We start from the raw sequence: 22312 nt of genomic DNA on the forward strand, positions 1-22312 counted from the left end.
ATACCCAGCAACTTACCTGACAAACTTTGCAGATGCTCACAAGATTGTTTGATGTGTCTGTTTCTTACTTTATCCAAGTGCTTGCATATTGGTTTTATCCTTAACGTTTAATAAAAATCTACACTTAGATGGAGGCACCCTGTATCCTTTTATTCTTTTGCAGTACATAAGCATTAAGGATTCATCCAATACTCTGATCCAGAGGAGTTGCAGCCATCAATAGGAGTGATTATTTTACATTTGACTATTAATATATTATTATTATTATTATACAGGCTTTATATAGCGACAACAGTTTGCTCAGCACTTTATGATATAAAGGGAGACAATACAGCAACGATACAGTTCAATACAAGAGGGTTAGGAGGGCCCTGCTCTTTGGAGCTTACAATCTAAGAGCAGACATTTTTGGACTACTACCAAGGATACTTTTCCCTTACTTTTCCCTGTCCCCCTTTTTCCTTTGTCCTTCACTATTTTCTGCTCAGTGTTTGTGCCATATAATCACTGTATTTACCTCTATTCTTTGCAAAATACCCTTTTGACCATGGATGTTGTAAATGTACTTGATATTAACCTCTTCCCTACTGCGCTATAGCTAAAAGATGGCTACAGTGTGGTTGTCTAGTTCTGGGATGACGTCCATGGACGTCATTCCAGAACACGCCCCCTGTGCACCCCCAGTGGCGCGCACCCGGCTCTGCTGGTGATCGCTGTGCCTTACGGACACAGCTGATCACGATATAGTAAATGGCCAATCACAGCAGCCTTTTACCACATGATCAGATGTGTCCAATGAGGAAAGTACTGCTGATAAACTGGCAATTGTCAGAGAAGTGATCGGCAGTGATCATCAGGGCACTGATGATCAGTGCCCAGCAGTGCCACCCATCTGGCCGCCTATCAGTGCAGCATCAGTGCCGCCTTATCAACGCACATCAGTGAAGGAGAAAAATTACCTGCTTGCAAAATTTTATAATAGAAACAAAGAAAAACTTTTTTTTTTTTACTCTTTTTTTCTTGTTTATAGCGCAAAAATAAAACACCCAGTGGCAATTAAATATGACCAAAAGAAAGCTCTATTTGTGTGAATAAAATGATAAAAATTTTATATGGGTACAGTGTTGCATGACCGCGCAATTGTCATTCAAAGTGCGACAGCGCTGAAAGCTGAAAATTGGCCTGGGCAGGAAGGGGGTATAAGTGCCCAGTAGGCTAGTGGTTAAAGGACTCTTCATAACATGGCTGCTGGAGTGTGCTGTAAAGGGAGTGGTACTTTATGATTTTTTCAACTTACTTTTTCAACACACCTCACTGAAGCACAGTAGGGTGAACTGTATTCATAAGATTCAAACTGCCTTATCAATGCATTGAGACTGCACTGAAAAACACTGCCTAGCACAGCCAAATGCATACGGTGTGAACACGGTCTAAAAACAAACCACAAAATTACATTAACTCAGTGAACAATTCACAGGATTCTAAAGGAAATAAATACATAAGCAGTCATCTCTGACTTCCTGTTCAGAAAATGCATACTGTCTGGCTGTCACTCTGACATCTGGTATCTTCATTTTCTACATTACTGATCTTGAACAAGTTAGCAAATTAATATTTCAACTTTGCTAACTGCATTACTATAGCAGATCAGTGACTTCAGTGAGTCAGCACGATAGTAAAATTCCATATGAACCCCCTGCACACGGCAATAAACACCCTTCCTAGCAAACCTTGCATAAAAACAGGGATTTTTACAACCCCAATTCCAAAAAAAGGTGGGACGCTGTGTAAGATCTATAAAAAACAGATTGCAATCTGTTACAAATCTCATAAACCCATATTTTATTCACAATTGAAAAGAAAAAAACAAATCAAATGTTAAAACTGAGAAAATGTACCAATTTAAGGAAACAATTGTGTAATTTCGAAAACTAGAAAGGCACCATCAATGCTGAAAGATATGTCCAGGTTTTAGAGCAGCAATTGCCCCCATCCTGATGATGTCTTTTTCAGGGAAGGACTTGCATATTTCAGCAGGACAATGCTAATATGCATACTGCATCTATGACAAAAGCATGCCTTTGTAGTTGAAGAGTTTGGGTGCTGAACTGGCTTGCCCCTAGACCCTTCACCAACTGAAAATATTTGGCACATCTTGAATTGAAAAATATGACAAAAGAAGACCTAGGCAGGGGCGTCCCTAGGCAGGTGCAGGGGGTGCGCGCCGCACCAGGTGACACCTACCGCATGGGGTGATACCGGATCCGCGCCACGAAAAGGTAAGTTGTAAAGCAAGCCGATGATCCCCGCAGGATGGATCGGATATGCGGATTGAGCATAATGGATTGGAGTACAAACCATTATGCTCAATCCGCAGATCCGATCCATTCTGCAGGGATCGTCGGAGGGGGTGTCACCAAGTGTTATCGCACCGGGTGACACCAACCCTAGGGATGCCCCTGGACATAGGACTGTGGAGCAGTTAGAATTCTATTCCAGGCAAGAATGGGACCACATTCCTCTATCAGCAATTGGTCTCCTCAGTTCCCAGATATTTAGAAAGTGTTGTTGAAAGAAGAGGGGATGCCACATCATGATAAACATGGCCCTGTTGAGTTGTTGCCATCAATTTCAAAACTGCCTGATTTTTTGCTTAAAATGGTACATTTTTCTTAATTTAAACATTTCATAGGTTTTCTATTTTCTTTTGTGAACAAAACACGGGTTTATGAGATTTGCAAATCATTGCATTCTGTTTTATGTAGATTTTACACATTGTCCCAACTTCTTTGGAATTGGAGTTGCAGTACACATACATTGCAATACATGTTTAAGCTGGCCAGCTGCATCAAAGTAATTTTGGCACAGTTGGCTGGCTTAAACATGTACTGCAATGTATGTGAACTAAATATCCCTGTTTTCATGCAAAGTTTGCTAGAAATTATGTATAGCAGTGTGCAGAGACTTCATCTAGAATTTTTTGTGTTAAAATGTGGTCACACCCCATTAGCACCTGACGGTGCTAAAGCTATGTGAGTTATTTTATAGTCATACCACATTGTCACCAAAAAGATCTACTTACTCTCCAAAACCTGCAACTTGAGAGCATAAAAAAATATATAATCTTAGAGAAAAGTCTATGGACTCTCCTCCTGTAAAGAGAAGGTGCATGGTGATTGACTTGCATAAACTGAGTCACACACACCTCCATACCCAAAAGTACCAATTTTTTCTTTGCTGCTGGCAGTTGAACAGAGCGACAGGGGCCAAAGGTAAGAATGTGCTGCTGGGTTGGGGAATTAGAGCAAAAATGTTTGTTTGCCCTGCATCAGCAAAGTACAGGTTCACTAGAGATTTGATGTAACCTAAATTACTGCTACACTAGCTGTTTTGTAATAATGTTACTATAAATACTCCTTCCTATTTCAAATGACAATCAGCCACAATAATCTAAAACTGGAAAAATGAATCTTTCCATGCCCTGTAACCACGAAAACACTGGAGACACTTTGCAGAGAATGCCTTTAGATATTCCATTATCTGGTTGTATGATTATCTCATTGTTTTTCTCAGAAGCGTACAATTTTAGTCATCCCCAGCAAGGGGTTTTTGCTTCTGGTGAGATACATGCCAAGTGTACTGCATGTCCGGAGGGATGCCACAATGCAAGATTTATTTATTTATTTTTAACACTGAGAGTGGTCATGATATTAAAGCAGATATACATTACTATTTAATTTAATTGTGACAGCATATATTTACTTACACAGAACAAACGCTACATAGTTAGGTTGTAAAAATACACATGTCCATCTAGTTCAACCAATAGAAACAAAATAAAACTACCATATGCACTATCCCAGGCCTTAAAATTTCCACTTGCCTGCTCACCAATGGCGAGTGGAAATTATGGTGGGGGCGAGTGTGTCCCCCAGGGGCGTATTTGCCGCGAGGCAAATGTGTGTACATGTGTCTGTGCGTGTGTATTTCTGTGTATGTACATGTACGTGTGTATGCGTGTCTGTATATGTCTCTGTATGTGTGTGTGTGTGTGTGTGTGTACATGTGTCTCTGTGCGTACATGTGTCTCTGTGTTTGTATATGCGTATGTACATGTCTGTGTGTGTGTGTGCAGGTGTCTCTGTTTGTGTGTGTTTGTTGGTGGCGAGTAACTCTTAAGGCCTGGCTAGTAGCTCAGGACTTGAGATTTTAAGCCCTGCACTATCCCATACCTACAATTAATCCAGAGGAAGGCAAAAGAAAAAAAGCATGATCCAATTAGCTGTAGTTGAGGTAAAATTCCTTCCTGATCCCCCAGGAGGCAATTGGATGTTCCCTGGATCAACTATCCCTAGTGTTATTTCCTATAAATGTAAGTATCCAGTTATATTTTGTGAATTTAGGAATGCATCCAGCTGTATTCCACATTTTCACAGCTCTTACTGTGAAGCAGCCTTTCCATATATGGAGGTTAAATTTCTTTTCCTCCCCTTGTCCTCTGTAATGACATGAAAGTGAATAACACCAAGTTCACTATATGGACAACTTATGTATTTATACATGGTGATCAGCTCCCCCATTAATTGCCTCTTCTCAAGAGAGAAAAAATTCAGTTCCTCAAATCTTTCCTCATAGCTGAGTTTCTCTATGCCTCTTATTAGATTGGTTGTCCTTCACTGCACTCTCTCTAGTTCTCCGATATCCTTTTCGTGAACTGGTGTCCGAAACTGAACTGCATGTTTCAGATAAGGTCTTACTAATGATTTGTAAAGCGGCAAAATATGTCACTCTCTGGAGTCCATACCTCTTTTAAGACAAGAAAGTATTTTGCTAGCTGCAGAAACTGTCGTTTGGCATTGTATGCTATTATTAAGTCCATGATCTACCAGAAAACCCAGATCCTTCTCTGCTATTTACTCCCTCAGGTGTTCTCCTCCTTGAATGTATGTTGCATGCATGTTTTTAGCCCCAAGTGCATATGTTTACATTTATCAACATTAAACCTCATCTGCCACACAGTTGCCCAATTAAATAATGTGTTGTAAATCAGTTTGTAAATTAGATACATCTTGTAAGGATGTACTTTCACTGCATAGCTTGGTGTCATCTGCAAACACTCAAATGGTACTTTTAATCCCAAACACTTTATGGTTTATAAATAGGTTTAAAAAGTTAGGGTTCCAAGATTGATCCCTGCAATACACCACTAACAACCCTAGACCATTCAGAGTATGAATCATTAACCGCTATTCTAGGAAAATGGTCTTTATCCAGTTTTCTATTTATAATTTAAATTTTCTGAGCCTGTAGATTTTAAAGTGGTTATAAAGCCTTAAGCTTATTTACCTTAAAGTGGAGCTTTAGACTCCCCCCAAAATATTAAAAGCCAGTAGCTACAAATACTGTAGCTGCTGACTTTTAATGTAAGGACACTTACCTGTCCAGGGATCCAGCAATGTCCATGCCCGAGCTGATTCTTCAATTGGCTTCGGGTACAGGCATCTTAACTGAACGAAACCACCAGTGAAGCCTACTCTCAGCTCCATCTGCCCAAAACTGACACAGCAAAAGCACACCAGGCATATGCAACTACCTCCTATTTGCTAGAAAGCAAACAATTGGCCAAACATGTAGTGAACATTTCGGAACAACCATGGACAGCCATTGCAAATGGTGGCTGAGAATGGGGGTACACCCATTCTACTGCATGTATTAGGAGCAAAGGAGGGGGCACAGTTCTGCATCCTTCCACTGAGTACTGTACACTTGCATGGAGTGAGAAAAGAGGATACACCTGGCACAATCAATATGCAGAGTCTGCATATATAATAAACTAATGGACAACCCATGTACATACAGTATATAATACTTACAAATAATATATAGAAACCATATTTTTAAACCATTGAAGGGGACCTTGCACTAAAACAACCTGTTCACTGAGGTCTTCATTGCCTATCTCAAAATGCTTCATCACCTATTTAAAAAAAAAAGCAAAGTTACACTTATGGTAATGCCTTTTCCACGAGTCTTTCAGAAAGGCACCTTGAGAGACCTCAGCTCCTCCCCACCTGCGGAAACACTTCCACCCAGAATAAAAGTGCGGCCTCCCCCACCAACCTCAGTTCATGACTTAGCACCTGCAGTCATCTTGTGAGACACAATACAAGACACAAAAAAGAACCATACCATATAACCAAATGCTAAAAAAAGGTGGGTAACTGGAGCGGTCCTGAAAGACGACTGGAAAAAGGTGTTACTATAAGTGTAACTTTGCGTTTTCCCCTCCCCGTCTTTCAGGACAGCACTTTGAGAGTATATCTGAGCACTGACCCTTAGGGCAGGACCACCGCTTGTAGAACCTTGTGTCCAAATGGCCTGCTCTTCTACCGAGACCAGGTCAAGTCTGTAATGCTTAATAAAGGTGTTGTAATTGGACTAGGTAGCAGCCCTACAAATCTGTCCTGGGGTTGCACCAACCAGCTCAGCGTACGTGACCGCTATGGCCTGGGTGGAGTGCGCCACAATGCCCTCCGGGACTTCCAGACCCTTGGTCAGATATGCCTGTCTAATTGCCAGTCTTAGCCACCTGGCTAAACTGCACCTAGATGCTTTACAACCCTTTCTTGCTCCTGCAAATGATACAAAAAAGGAATCGGACTTCCTAATCTCTTTGGTCCTATCTAAATAAAGAACATATCTTCTAACATCCAACGTGTGGTATGGTCACACGAAGGGTTAGAACAAAATGAAGGCAAAGTGATCTCTTGGTCTCGATGAAATCTCAAGGCTATTTTGGGTAAGAAGGTCGGGTCCGTCCAAAACGTTACCCTATCCACAAAAATCTGGATGAAGGGGGCCCTAATTGATAGGGCTTCCAACTCACTCTCCTCGCTGTAGTAACCACTACCAGGAATACTGTCTTGAGGGTCAGGATTTTGAGGGAACTTGAATCCAGAGGTTCAAACGGGGGGTCTGTCAGCATATTAAGCACTGTCATCAGGTTCCACTTTGGAAAGGACTTTCTCTTACTGGCTTTTGTCTGGTCAAGGACTTAAATAAACTCACCACCAGCTCATTCCTGGCTAAGAGCGACTCCAGGAATACGCTAAGTGCCGACACTTGGCCTTTCAGCGTACTCACCGCTAGCCCCTTGTCGGTCCCCACCTGCAAGAATTCCAGAACTGAAACTAAGCTATGTGCCTCCAAGGAAGTCTGAGCACACCATCTGTTAAAGAGCTTCCAGACCTTAAGGTAGATAGAACGGGTCTCCTCTTTTCTACTATTTAGGAGAGTGGATACTATCCTAGCTGAAAACCCCTTGCTTCTTAGCAGCTGCTCCTCAGAAACCAGGCCTCTAGGTTCCATCTGTCTACTTGGGGACAAAGGACCAGACCCTGAGAAAGCAAGTCCTCTTGGCACAGCAATATCCAAGAGGGGTAGACAGCCAGGGCCGCCAGAGTAGAAAACCAAGCTTGTTTGGGAGAGTGCGGGGCTATCAGGATCAGGGACTGCTAGCAATAAGGATACTGGGGGAAGGCGTAACACAGGGGAAAGTCCCACCGCTGCGCTAATGCATCATGCCCATGCCCCGTCCCAACGGGTTAGGGAGAAGAAAATCGGGACTTTGGTATTCTGGCCTGACGCAAAAATGTCTATGGATAGAGACCCCATCTCCCCTATGATGGCCTGGTAGATCTCCCAACTGAGCACCCATTATGATTCCCTCAGTTGCCTCCTGCTTTGAAGGTCTGTCACTTCAGATCACCCTTCAAGTGGACGGTGGATAAGGATGCTACATTGGTCTCGGCCCAGGTGGGCAGTTCCGAGGCCAGGGACCACAGAGTCTTGCTTTGAGTCCCTCCCTGTCTGTTGACAAATGCCACGAAAGAGGTGTTGTCCGAGAGGACCAGTAGCTGCTCCCATCTTGGGAGCTCCGTCACTAACAACCTCTGTGGCGGCAGTCTTCAAAATTCCTCCTTTTCACTATACCCAGGATAAAAGGACTGGAGGACACCGCTTCCCACTGTGGGACGAAGACCCCCAATTTTCACCCCATTGGGAGAACATCATCATTGCGATTTTTGGGGCTGCTCAGGAGGACAGAAAATCACTCTGGTCTGATGGCTTGTACCGGCTTCTGGGGATGAAATTTCCCTCCCCCTGCACCTGGAGTTTTTTCTTACGGGGAAAGGCTGTTTTCCTGTCTGTGGTATGATCCAGTACCATCTCAAGACCCGGGCCAAAAAGAAAATTCCCTGTGAATGGGATGCCACAAAGTTTAACTTTGGAGGTAATGTCCCCCTGCCATGTCTTGAGCCACAGGGCTCTGCGGGCAGAGTTAGCTAGGGCCGCTGACCTCGCTGTAATTCTTACTGATTCCCCTGAGGCGTCCGCAATATAGATCATCCCCTGTAGTAAGGTCTGGAAGGAGGCTAATATCTTGTCCATCGGGGATCCTGCCATGATATGGACCTGTAGCTGTGTGAGCCAATATTCCATGTTCCAAGCTACCACTGTAGTGGCCATGGAAGGCTTTAGGTTGGGTAGTGTGGAATCCCAGGACTTTTTAAGATGGGAATCCACCCTTCTATCCAAGGTGTCAGACAAGACTCCCATGTCCTCAAATGCAAGATCCATTTTCCTGGCTACCTGAGAAAATGCCACGTCCAGCTTGGGGTGTTTATTCCACACCATAGACAAATCCTCGTTAAACGGGAACCTGCGTTTGAGAGATTTAGCAAAGAAAGGCTCTCTCTCCAGATCCTGCCACTCCCTCTTTATGGTTTCTACTAGCAATTCGTGGACAGGGAAGACTCTATGCTTTTGTTCCTCCATACCCTGATACATTTGATCATGCAACGTGAGGGGCTTCTTATATTCCTTAATCTCCAAGGTAGTATAAATGGCTCCCAGTAAGTCATCAACCTCCTCCAGGGACAACTTGTATCTAGAGGCGCCTCTGGACTCGCTCGAGGGACCCTCCCCTTCAGAGTCTGCCTGAGAATTCGAGTCCGGGGATGGGTCCTCCTCCACCAACTCAGCTCTTGGACCCCCCAAATCACTACTGGTCGCCGGGGAAACCTCGATCTGTTGGGAGGGAGGAAGTGCGGTCTTTGTCTGAGACAGAGATAAATTCTCCACCAGAGACCTAAAGGAATCAAAGGTAGCCTTCAGTTCTCTAACTGATTTAACCAAATCCCCCTGAGAAGGAAATTCCTCCCTGATCAGGCCCTCAACACAAGACTCAAACAGCACCTTCGTCCAGGAGTCTTTGAGGGTTACTTTGCATGAGGGGAGCTTCTTTTTAGCCCCATGGTGCGGCTTGGGCTTCTCCCTGGCTTTCACCTGCAAACAGAGCACAAAAAACCAGGTCCCATTAACCAAAGACAGGGACTGGCCGCCATCCTCGCTCCCCCAGTCTTCTAGCTGAGACCCCTTCCCACCCCCTGCTCTAGTCCCTCTGACCACCAGGAGGGCTGAGGACACCCACTGGAGCTAGGGGACAAACAGATAGGGGGAAAAAAAGCTCCTCTGAGCCACCTACTTGAGGCTGGCTGGTGCCGGTGTCACCTGGTCCTGGCACCGGTGTCACCTGGTCCTGGCACCTCTGCTTAGCACATGTTCAAAGGTGGTGGTCTGTCCTGAGGTCCTGCGGTGCCCACCTCTGCAGAATGCAGACCTCAGCAAAGCTGCACTCTGTTCCACGCTTCAAGGGACACAGCCGGAAGCCGCATTCCGGTCCGGCCAGGGCTCCATTTGCCTGCACATTTCGTGGGGCGGCAGTACTTCTCCCTTGGTCCCCCTGATCACCGAAGAGTGGATGCCCGGCACCCCAAATCTACCCTGGTGGTGGCCGGGCCAGAGCAAGATGCAGGTAAAGGACACCCCCCCACGCCGAGAGGGTCGGTTCCTCCTTCCACAAAGTGGCAAAGTGGGGGGGGGGGGTGACACCAGATGGACAGAACCATGGTTGTTGCACAGACTGGATTTCCTACATGTCTACCTTCATCTTCATGTATATGGTGGACTAAGTGGACTAGCAGTTTACACTAGATAAACAACAATGTTTGAGTTTTCTTTTCAGCTCACAGGAATTGACACAGACGCTGCATTTCTAACAAGATCAACATGTAATTTTTGTACCTGTTGAAAATGTTCTTTACCTGAAAAAATAAAATAATGCAGCCATCACATCTAAGGACTGTAAGCTGCAAAATATTTTTGCTTTAGATGTGTTTTACATTTTTAGGACCCGGGCAGCCTGTACATTTTTTATTTTTTTTCATTCACCCAAGGGGTTGAACAAAAGAAAATGCCTTGATTGCCTTCCCTGTCATCAGAATACAAACATCACTGTAGCCAGCATCACTGATTGTTCAGAAAAAAAACATTGAGCTGCCTGCTGAACTGACCAAATGTCCATCCATGTATAGGTGGCTTTACTCTGAGTATGACTCAGAAGCTTGAGAAAGGTCCCCTGCACTCAGGCAGTTCCTGCCTGTCAACTGCCTCACCTCACATACGGTTTCTCAGGTTCTGAGGGTAGTGTGGAAGGTCAGGCTGTAGACAAGACAATTATTAGACTTTAGGTGACCTCTAAACCAAAAAGGCAGGCAACAGATAAATAAATAATGTTGAATAAGGAAAGACAATTGAAATCTTTCAAATGTAAAAATGCACAATTATAACCATTTAGAATATAATATTCAAATACAAACAAAAGCAATTGTGACTGGTTCTCTTTAAGGAAATCTTCTTCATATTTAATAAAAAGACTACAGTTCCCCTTTAAACACTGTAATAATAACAGCCTGCTAGAACATTTTTCTGAATTATAACTAGGCTAATTTGCTGGTGGTGAAGGCACAGGATAAAATGAATACTGACAAGATGATGGGTTTTCATACCGATATCGCTGTGATCCTAAGAGAATCAACAGTGGAATGGGTAAAAAGATACCACAGTGCAGGTCCAATCTCTCCAGTGATGAATCCTTGGACATGCGAAGTGATCGTTGTGCAGACATTTTCAATTATTTTGGCAGTCACATGATGAATGATTGGCTCTTCCTATAGAAAAGAAAAAACACATAAATATGTATTATATCCGAGCCTCACGTTTACAGAACAAGACAAACTCCCAGGAGCCCATGAACCATCTGTTTATGTTTACTTCACTACTACAGCTTAATGTAATATTTCACCGTCAAACTTCATTTAAGGTCATAAAATGAAAAAAGTACCCAGATGCTGTAGCCATAATTTTTTTCAAACTTCAGTTGTTTATAATCAGGCATGTAGATGATATGGTCATTAGGCTACTGAGCAACCACAAGTCCCAGTATGCTAGAGCTAATCAGCACTTCTTTTGCATAATGCATGCTGGTACCTATAGTCACTCAAAAAGTGAGTTTTTATTTGGGGAAATGATTTAAGTGGTTTTAAAGGCTGGGCATTTAGTACCTTAATGTATTCTCTGCATTAAGTTAAAAAAATGTCTCATTACTTGTATCACCCTCTCACCCCCCTGTATAATTATCAGAGTCTGATATCGAGCCAGCTCTGTGCCCATCTGCAATGGCTATCTCCTCACAGAGGCAGCAGCCATTGGCTTCTGTTGCTGTCAATAAAATACTGTGAACAGAGTTCGGGGGTTGGACTGAGCCACACTGTGAGTGTCTGGTTAAGGAGCAAGCCACAGGTGCCCTTCCATGGTATGGCTTGCTCTGCATGGGAGTTTCCTTTATCCGGCATTTGTACATAATAAACAATAAATGAGTATTGTGTCCAATTATTTTCTTTCTCAGGCCTTGAGACATCTCTCTTCCATGTGGTGCCATTGCTGACAGCATGAAATGGAAAGGGGATTTCTTTCTTAAGTAATACCCTTTTATAATCATCCGTCTCCTGGACACCTGTTTAATGAATAATTAGACTCATCTGTAGTTGAATTCTTGTTAATTAGGATTTTGTTGTCTAAAATTTAGCTTTGCTCGTAAGACGTTCGTTGGGGTGTATTCATTTTTGCAACATGGTCTTGAAGAAATGTGTTAGGAAAAATACTTTGCATGTGCAAATGAACAAATCCTGTTTGCAATCAGCCGCATTTGTGGGAGTATTTTATAGTATAGTGTTCCATAGAAAATGTTGATTCTGAAAGGTTTTCTAACAAATCTAATGGGGTGTACTCATTTATGCGGAGCACAGTAGCCCTATAGCATGGAAGTCATAAAATATAATAATTACCATAAAAATGAAAATAATATTTATACAACATGCTGTGGTCTAGGCACAGGAACGCTAGGAGGCCCAGTAGCACTGAGGAACTAAAAGACTGTTGGCTTCACAATTAATTAACCATGTAGCTGAAGCAATTGGCACATACATCTGAATATTTTGAATTACATTGTTACTGAATTTGAACATCATAGGCAGAACGTCAGCCTCCATTATTAAATGTGAAGAAAAGCCAACTTCTGCAAACCGACTCCTTACATGACCTGTGTATGCTTTTTGTAGCCAAAACTGCACTGTTTTTATCAATATTAGTGTGTAATCTCATTTTGGCATTGGTCCATATTACAATACCTGACAGCAGCCTCTAAAAGGTATTGCAGGATATCAACTATTGGTGGTGGAAGTGCTGACAGGAGGGGGAGAGACAGGGGAGGGACCTACATCCTGTTCTGCACTCCAAGAAACAGATTTTACTGTGAAAAATACCCAATTTGGTGAAGACCCTATACACACAACCTTATATTAGATTGTGAATGACAGTATCCCGTTAAGAGATAATTGGTTACAAAGAACGGGACTGGCATCCACAAAAGTACACACATTAATCTCTAACAAATTCCTTCTTAAATCACATTTAATTCATATTATAAAAACATATAGAGAGCATCCTGAGGTCCAGGATAATCTCTTACATAAATATAAAAAAATCTACATAGATTGTTAGTTTGGCTAAAACAAATCATCAGCACATTATATTTTATCTTTGTCCAATGGTCTCTGCACTTTTGCAGGGTAAAACTGCTGCCTCGTGGCTCTTGCACATTGTTGGGGCCTGAGGAAGCAGCTTTACTCTATGAACACACAGACCTTTGGACAAAGATAAACTATAATGTGCGGATGACTTGCTATAGACAAACAACAATATTTGTTGGTTTCTTTTTCTAGTCATGTGTGGGGTAATCTTGATGGATTCCCTCTATATGTTTTATATAATATAAATAAAATGTGACCATCAATGAAGGTAAGGAGTCGCACACCAGCTATCAACGCAATCGTTATGTATGAGAAATTGTCTTCAGCATGTCTCCTCCAAAGCCACGTCCCTCTGGCACGTTTCACCAACCCACGGGTTTTTCAGGGTCACAATGAACAAAATGTGATTTTAGAAAGAGTCTGTTGGACATTTATGTTTATAGGTTTGTGGATGGCAACAATTAAAGTCTTATTCATTGTAGCCTAACAACAGATTTTACTGCTATGTCAAAAATAATATTCTTTTATCCTTTAGCGATTCGATCCAATACAGTATTTAACACACACAGTATATCTACTTAGATTTTATTACCGGATTTGAAAAAATATGTTTGTGTAGTGTCTGTTTATTTTCAGGTGTTTGCATTTCTGTCTCTTCCCCCGTTTGGCTGGTTGTACGCTAATGGGGAAGGTTACGTACTTAAACACCTACATTTGTGCTTGTTAATCATTATGAGTAAGGCCTGCATAGGTTGAAATGTGTCAACTGTTTGTTCCTGGTATTTTACTCCATCATCGCTTTCAATAAATATTAGACTTTAAGATACCAAGTTTCCGGCTCTTTTGCCTGTTGCCTATTTTCTTAGTCATACAGTGCAGGACACTTGATCTTCAGTCTTTAACTATGAGGTGTGCAAACTGAAGGCTGGGCAACACAGCAACAGACCCACATTATTGCCTGATAACCCACATTTTGATTACAGGGACTCTGGTCCCGAGAGGGTTAAGCGGCCTCCAGAAAGCAACACTTAAGACAGGAAGCTCCTCATGCTGGATGCGAAGTAGTAGGAGTTTGGGAGAGGAGACCTGTCTGAGTGCTGCATGCACACTGGAAGCTGCCAAACAACTGAAGCTGGACTATTCTAACGTTGGGTAAATCCCTTACATGAACTTTGCAAGTCCTATATTTAATTTATACTGAGGACAAGCAGACTTTTGTGTTGTGTTGATGAAGTCGTCAGTTTTGCTCCTAGAAGCTGTTTTCATTTGCTTTAAACAAAAAATAAAGACTTATGTTTAAGACAAACAGCTTTGCACATGATCCCGAGGTGCTATACCCCTGAACTATAAACCTGGTTGAGGACACCACCACCGAAGGGAGGAGCAAACCACAACCTTAGAGAGAAAACCACCATCTTAGGACGAAACCACCTTAGGGAGAAAAGAGGCTCTAGGTTTCAGAAAAACGTTGTCCTTGTGTAACACCGGGAAAGGCTCTTTACAGGATAAGGCTTTACAGGATAACTCATGACCCTCTTCACTAAGATGATGGGCATGAAAAAGGCCACCTTGGAAGTGAAGTCAAATTAGGGAATATCACCTAAAGGGAGACAGTTTAAGATCCCATGGGGTCACAGGGGAACAAATGGGGAGAAATGTGTGGGACGCCCTGCACAAAAGCCTTAACTAAGGAATGAGAGGCTAATTATCACAGTCAATGGCCAGGCTCAGTGACCAGTAGCTAGAGCAGCACAGGTTCACAACAACCAGCATGATAAGTACACAAGCAGGTCACCCTGGTGGATGACGTGGGCTCTCCTGAGGAGCAGGGTCTAAGCATTAACCAGTTTTCAGAGCTCCTGATAGTGGAGATGGGTTTTGCTGCATGCTAGTGCCAGGTCGCGGTCCTCAGGATTGCTCCATCAGGAGGTGATCAAACCAGGGTCTGATAACAGATGTAGCAGGTAGAAATCAAGCAGAAGTGTAGTAAGTATACAAGCTAGAGGTCAGTAACAAATGGTAGTGAAGATAAAGACAGCTGCAGGTACATAAGGAGCAAGATATCAGCTACAGAGAACACAATAATCTGGCAAACTGGAACTGCAAAGACATGGCTTAAATCAGGAAGTTTATGGGAGAAGCAAAGAGTTCAAGGTTCAACAGAAACAAGATTCAAGGCAAGATTTCTGAAGGAATCAGACAGGGAGCTGTCCAACATCTCAGGTGGCACAGCTAGAAGAGCTACAGTAGGTTCCAGGTTTAGATCTGGACCATGACTCCAGTAATCTCTGAAAAGGATGACATGAATGAATGATGAATGACATGATGAATTATAGACTTTGTAAGAAGTCAACTTCCTAGCCTTCAAAAGGGCTGAAAATACTGAATTTGCTTAGTCCCTGTCCCTTAGAACCCGGTCTTCCATAGCCATACTGTAAAAAGCAAATGACGGAGAAGAAGAATGGAGGACCAGGTCTTGGGACAGGAAGTCTGGACAATCTGGAAGGGCACATAGAGAGTCTAATTATGTCCAAGTGCCACATTCTTCTGGGCCAGTTCAGTAAGAATCATAGGAACACCACCTAAGGGAGAAGGCAGAAAGGTGTATAGCAGATGGAACTGATTCCACAGTTACCAGAGAATCCGCAAAGGGACACTGGACCTGGTGACAAACCGAATTTTATTTTTAGTACTACTTTTTGGTAGAATTTGAATCTCAGAAAATCTGCATCTGGCATCCCCCACCTGCGAAAAAGGGTATAAAAACACCTCCAGCTAGAAAGCCCATTCCCCAGATCCAGATGCTGATGACTGAGAAGTCCACTTGGCAATTTTTTATGCCTGTGACGTGGACAATGGACAGAAACAGTTGTGCCAAGGAGTGGGTCCACCCTACTTTCCTTATAGCAGTGAAATGGGTGCCTCATTGATTGTTAATGTAGGCAATTGCATTGTCTGACTGGACTTTTGTCAGAGGACTTGCAACTGAGAGGAGTAGCACTGAGGGAACAACCAAATCACCACGAGTTGAAGTTTGCGAATGGGAAGATAGGATTCCTCCAAGTTCCCTGCACTGAGCGTGCATCCATGACTCCTCTTCAGCTTGACAGACAAGCATTCATTTTGAGAACTTTCTACACCTTTGGGAAGAAGGGTTTCCCTATGTCTAGCACCGGGTTGTAATCCACCATGCCAAGATGAGTCTGGCACTGCATGTCAGCTGTATTGGGGGGGGGGGGGTATGGGTTAAAGCCTGAGTCTGTAACAATGCCAGAATGTTGAGTCTGGAGTGAGACTAGCTGTACAGCACTGCCTTGTAGGAGCCACCATTAGGCCCAAGGCCATCATGCAGGCACAAATTGAGGCCAAACCTGGGCATATGAGTGGAAGGACAGAAGTTTCTTCCTGGGCAGAAAGATCCTGGACAGGGACATCTCTTGTGTCAGACCCAGGCACTCCAATTAGTGTGGCAGTTCCAGGGATTACTTCTGAAGTCCCGCAGGACTTCCAGTCAGTCAAAACCACTGTGCAAAATGCACGCTGGCTCCAGGAACAGCAGAGCAGCAGTTTTTCCCAGTGAAACTTGGTGGCAGATTGGCATGGCATAAAATGTTGTTTGACCTACTTATTGCACATTCAGGGGTCACTGATCTCTGGTGAATGAGCACTGATTTTGGAGTCACACAGGGGAGAAAACTTTTTAGTGTGGCATAGTAATTTTATTCAGCATGTGGATGGATTGTATATATTGATTCGGTTATATTTACCAGATTGTTCACTGGACTTCAACACAAGTGTTATAAATTGTTATTGTCATAAATTTTCATCTTTGTTTTTATCACCTTCTGTTCTATATTCGTCATTTGTTTTATGGACATTTCTGTTGGCAGATTGGTTTCACAAAAGGAGCACACTAAGATAATTGTAATTTTTCAATTAGCACCACTCTTTCACAAATGTAAGTTATTTTTGTGCAGTATGGGGAGCACTTCTTGACTGGCAGCTGGGACATTTTAAAAACCATCTATTAACCACTTACCCTCCAGAGGATTTACCCTTCCTTCCTGACCGTGCCATTTTTTGCAGTACGGAGCTGCGTTACTTTAACTGACATTTGCAATGCTGCACCCAAATGAAATTTATGTCCTTTTTTCCAACAAATAGAGCTTTCTTTTGGTGGTATTTGATTGCCAGTATGTTTTTTATTTTTTTGTGCTAAAAAAAATTTTACAAATTAGAATTTGTTACAAATTTAGGTCAAAATGCATTCTGCTCTATTTCTTTGCTAAAAAAATCCCAATATATGTAAATTAATTGGTTATGTGAAAGTTACAGCATCTACAAAATGCGGTATATATACTGGATTTTTTTTTATACTAGTAATGGTGGCGATCAGCGACTTATAGCGGGACTGCGGCGGGCATTCTGACATACGGGGGGGGGGGGGGAGACTGACTAACTGCTGCTGATATCCCAATGACACTAATACAGTGATGAGAACTAATAAAAAGCACTAATGACACTGGGCGGGAAGGGGTTAACATCTAGGGCTATCGAAGGGTTAACTATGTGCTGAGCTGTGTTTCCCTGTATGTGCTGTGTGTATTTTACTATGTAAACATGATACTGTGTATTTCTCTGTTGTGCAGAGAAGTACACAGCAGCATTTTACTGCTGGCAGGACAGACACTGTTTACACACAGGTCTCTCTCCTGTCACTGTTCCTCGGCGATCACCAGGGGCCAGCAGGGAATCTACAGCCGGAACCCAATGATCGACATCTGTAAGCACCAATGGCGAAAATGTAGCAGTAGTTCTGCTATAGAGCAGCGTGGAAGCAGTTAAAGTGATTTTAAACCTTGCTTTTTTTCATTAAATTAAAATGAAATGTTATACTTACCTGCAATGGTTTTGCACAGAGCAGGCCCGATTCTCCTCTTCTGGGGTCCCCTGTCGGTGCTCCTGGCCAATTTCCCCTCTAACTTTCTTAACTCTGGGTTCTTGAACACTGGATTATCCTCCAAAGGGCCCTCAGTGTCTTTTTAGGACAAAATATAGCTGGCTCTATCCCCTGGTCTATATCAACAGGAAGCCTTCCCCAATAGTATATTGCAGAGCAAAATGTTTTGGAAGACAAAAGAGCTTTTCATGCTGAGGACAGTCCCCATACAAGACAGGGACAGTGGACTGGAAAGGTCTTAGCAGGTTTGACCAAATGTACGGAACCCATGCTGGAGACCTTAGAATGGCACAGACTCAGACTGCTCTGGTGCTATACAAGAGCATACTGCACCAATACAGATAACAATGGTATCTCCTTGGGCTTCGATGAAATCTCCACTGAAGGCATCTCATCCTGATCTGATTCCTCAGAAGAGGGGGGACCTTCCTCATATACGTAACCTATTTCTTAAACAGAGTATCATCCATAAGAGATAATCATAGACTGACACAGGAGGGGAGACTAAAAGATCTGGTTTCTGAAACCTACAATCTAAGTACTTCAAAAGGACCAAGATCATGTCTATAAAATCAGACATGATGGTTGAACTCCACATTAGAGAAAATAAAAAGAAAGGATGTGCAGCCAACGGAGTGCCCAGCAAAAGGCAAGGAATCAGAATGGGGGCAAATGTCCAAACAGATTGTGCTAATGCTCTGCAAAGATACTAAAACTCCCTAGCCCTCCACAGTCATGAGCTATGTTTGAGCTAGAAAGGCCATGTTACCCCTTGCCCCTGCACTTGTAATCTGCCAAAATGTCCCCAGAAGGATAATTACAACCTTTGCTGCTGTGAAGAGGGAAAACTGAAGCCATCTACTGTATGCCAGGCATTATAGGTTGATGAACCTGGGAAGGTGTACAACTATCATTGTGCTATACTGTGGGAACAAGGAGCAAAATGTCAAGTGAAAGAGCAGGACAAGAATAAAGAAACAGCGTACACATGGACAGAGATGCCACTGAAGTTTGAGACTGTGCAGGTGCATCAGCTGTCATGTTAAAGATTTGCAATAGAAGGCCAAAAAAAGGCACCAAATTTTCAAGGTCAGAGCTCTGCTGTTGGCAGACTACAATTCTGGACCTGTAAAGCACCCTTTAGCTAATGTACCACATGCCAGGGTGAGGACCAACACAGGATCCAGTGTCTAAAGTGACAATAAAGGTCAGCCCCACATCTTCTTCAGGCAGGGTCCAGGTAAAGTCTCCCAAGGCCCAGCCAAGGAGTCAACCAAACTGGAAACTGCAGAAAGAAGCTGCATTGGCTATTGATAGAAGAATCTTCAGGTAAAAAGAAAAACTCCACATAAAAGAGGTAAGCTACTTTCAGTAAAGACAGCCATCACCTTTGGCAACTAGCAAAACACTTGAGGCCAGGTGGGAGTGGGAAAGGTTATATAGGGAATGTCCATTCAGCTTTCTTTTTGATAGCATCCAATCACCTGAAGATAGCTGCATATACAGTAACCCATGGTTAAAGACTAAAGATCTTGTGTCCTGAACTGTACGATAAAGGATTTCCTATTTGCGCTGTAATGTCACACGACATTGTGCTGCCTTGTAACAAAAAAAGTAACAAAATATCAACCAGAATGTGGCATTATATGATGAAACATTTTATTTAAAACAAGACTGTATGAGGGTTAAATTCTGCTTTAATAGATGAGTATTCTTAAAGATGGAGGCTGGAGAACTAGTTTTTATAGTTATTATTATACAGGATTTATATAATACCAACAGTTTACGCATGATTTTTACTTCACAAAGTGATGACCTAACTTTTGTTATGGCTATTATCATCAATGTCACTATGTGGAGTAAAATTAGACCACTCTTTAGTTGACATTCAACAATTCCTATTTATTTTCATCTCAGCTTTCTTGAACATGGTTCCATGCAATAACAGGTCGACATTCTGCTCTGACTGTGACATTCTAATTGCAGAGCTTTTGTGAAGCGAAGCGAAAATGCTAATATTTTGATGTGCTGTTGGTTCACAGTAGTTCAAGTACAATATGCTGTCTAGAGTGCATTGATATTACAAAACACACAAAAGAAGTAAGTTCTGCATTTAATCTGTAAAGAAAGCAAAAACATGCCACTAAAACTTCAAAGCTGTTTTATTAAATGCTTCAAACTTTACGATATACACTTTTTCGACATGGAAAACCAAAGCCAGGCCAAAGATCCTAGTGACAGCCAAAAGGTAAAATTAATGCAATTACTGAAACTGTTGAAAAAGCTAAAGCAAAATATTTGAAGACAATATAACAACAGACCCAGCAACATGGCTGGATCTAGGGGGGTGCTGGGGTAGGCTGTGCCCCCCCAGATTTCAGTTGTGCCCCCTCAGGCCAGGCGCCCCTCTCTTCCCATGTACTTTGTGCCAAGCACACTGAGTTTTCCTCTCCATCCCTGCACTCACGGCCGGCTGCATCTAAAGTGATCAGTCCAGACAGGAGCGGCAAAGAGGAAAGGGCATGGAGAAGGTGCGGGCTCTCTGTGATCTCCCCCTCCTGTCATAACAGCGATCTTCCGTACAGCAGGATACATAAGATTGCTATTACATCCCATGGTACACAGCTTCATTACCTGCCCCCATCTCCTCCAAAGACTGCTCAACTCTTGGAAAGGTGGATGGGGGCAGGTAATGAAGCCGTGTATCGTCGGATGTAATAGCGATCCTATGTAACCTGCTGTATGGAGGATCGCTGTTATGACAGGAGGGGGAGATCACAGAGCGCCCGTATCTCTTCACTACTCCACTACTCCTGTTGTTCCCTCATGTAAGATTGAGGGAGGGGGAGCTTGTGGAGGAGGGGTAGGGGGAGCTATTTGTGCTGGGAAGAGTAATTGAGGGGGAGGTGTTAGGAGGCAGGATTGGGAAAGATTTGTACTAGGAGGGGGGGATTGTGGGGGGTTTCTGCTAGGAAGGGGATTCGGGAGGAGGGGAATTTGTGCTAGGAGGGGGGAATTGAGGGGGGAGGATTAGTGTTAGGTTGGGGGAATTGGGGGTGATATGTACAACTATGGTGATTTGGGTATGCAGGGATTTGTGCTGGGAAGGTTAATTTTTAGGCAGTTGTGCTAGGAGGAGGAATTTGGGGGGGATTGTATTAGAAGGGGAGATCGGGGGGATTTTTGTACTAGTAGGGTGGATTTGTACTAGGAGGGGGAATTTGGGGGAATATTTGTGCTAGGTCAGGGGATTTAAAAAGGAGTATTTGTACTAGGAGGCGAGATTTCAGGAGGGTATTTACACTAGGAGGATTTAAGGGAGAGGGTTTGTTCTAGAAATGGGGGGAATTTGTATTAGCAGGGGTGATTTTAGGAGAGAATTTGTACTAGGAGGGGGGATTTGGGGAGAGGATTTGTACTAGGAGGGGGAATGGTGGAGAATTTGTACTAGTAGGGGGGATTTGTACTAGAAGGGAGGATTTAGGGGGGAGGATTTGTACTCGGGGAAATATTTGTGCTAGGAGGGGGAATTTAGGAGGGAGTATTTGTACTATGAGGGGAGATTTGAGGAGAGGATTTATGCTAGGAGTAGGGATTTGGGGAGAGGGTTTGTACTAGGAGGAGGGATGGGGGGATTTGTATTAGAAGGGATAATTTAGTAAAGGATTTATGCTAGGAATGGAGATTTGTACTGGAGGGGGGGTGGGGGGTGGGATTGGTGAGAGAATTAGTACTAGGAGTGGGGATTTGGAGGAGAGGGTTTATACTAAGAGGGGTGATTTTTGAAGCATGGAAGATTTGTTAGGGATTGGGGGGGGGGGAATTTGAGCTGGAAGGTGGGATTGGGGGCAAAGATGTGTGCTGGAAGGGGAGTTTGGACTGTGAAGATGGGGAATTTTTGCATTTTTGTTTGGGTAGAATTTGGGCTTGCAGAAGGGATTTATGCTTAGGGGGTGAGCATGTTGATTAGTGCGGTTTTCATTTTGTTTATTTGAAGGGGGGAAGCAGTTTGTCACCTTCACCTTGAGTGCTAGATGATGTCCTGGCACTGCCTACACTGCACACAAGGCACTCAACAGATCTTTTCCTCCCCGCATAGCTGAGATCAGATTCCTCACAGCATCGATCTGCATAATGTATAGCTAGCTGCAGTTGCAGTTCTGACCTGTGAAATTCCCTGATTGGATTGGCAGCTGCAGTATCCAGCTACATACTGTGTGGAGGGATACTGATCTCAGCTATGTGCTGTGTGGGGAGGAGATCTCTCAAGTGCCCTGCCAGCATTGACCCTGTCCTCAATGCTGCTGACCACTGTCTTTGCCATGCGGACTCCTGTACCCTGCCCTGCTAACCCCTGTCC

General features: G+C 43.2%; 1 protein-coding gene across 2 annotated transcripts in view; it reads right to left on the reverse strand.

The window, feature by feature from the left end:
- The window catches only part of ULK4 (unc-51 like kinase 4), an 898798-nt gene that overhangs the window by 600819 nt on the left and 275667 nt on the right, over positions 1-22312 (reverse strand). For both annotated transcript variants that reach the window (XM_089672503.1, XM_089672504.1), the window contains exon 20: positions 10911-11072. In XM_089672503.1, the coding sequence (XP_089528629.1) occupies positions 10911-11072 (162 nt within the window). The remainder of the gene's footprint in view (positions 1-10910; positions 11073-22312) is intronic.

Source organism: Staurois parvus, unplaced genomic scaffold, assembly GCF_062004578.1.
Source record: "Staurois parvus isolate SC_StPar_1 unplaced genomic scaffold, SC_StPar_1.0 ptg000130l, whole genome shotgun sequence".
Taxonomy (NCBI): domain Eukaryota; kingdom Metazoa; phylum Chordata; class Amphibia; order Anura; family Ranidae; genus Staurois; species Staurois parvus.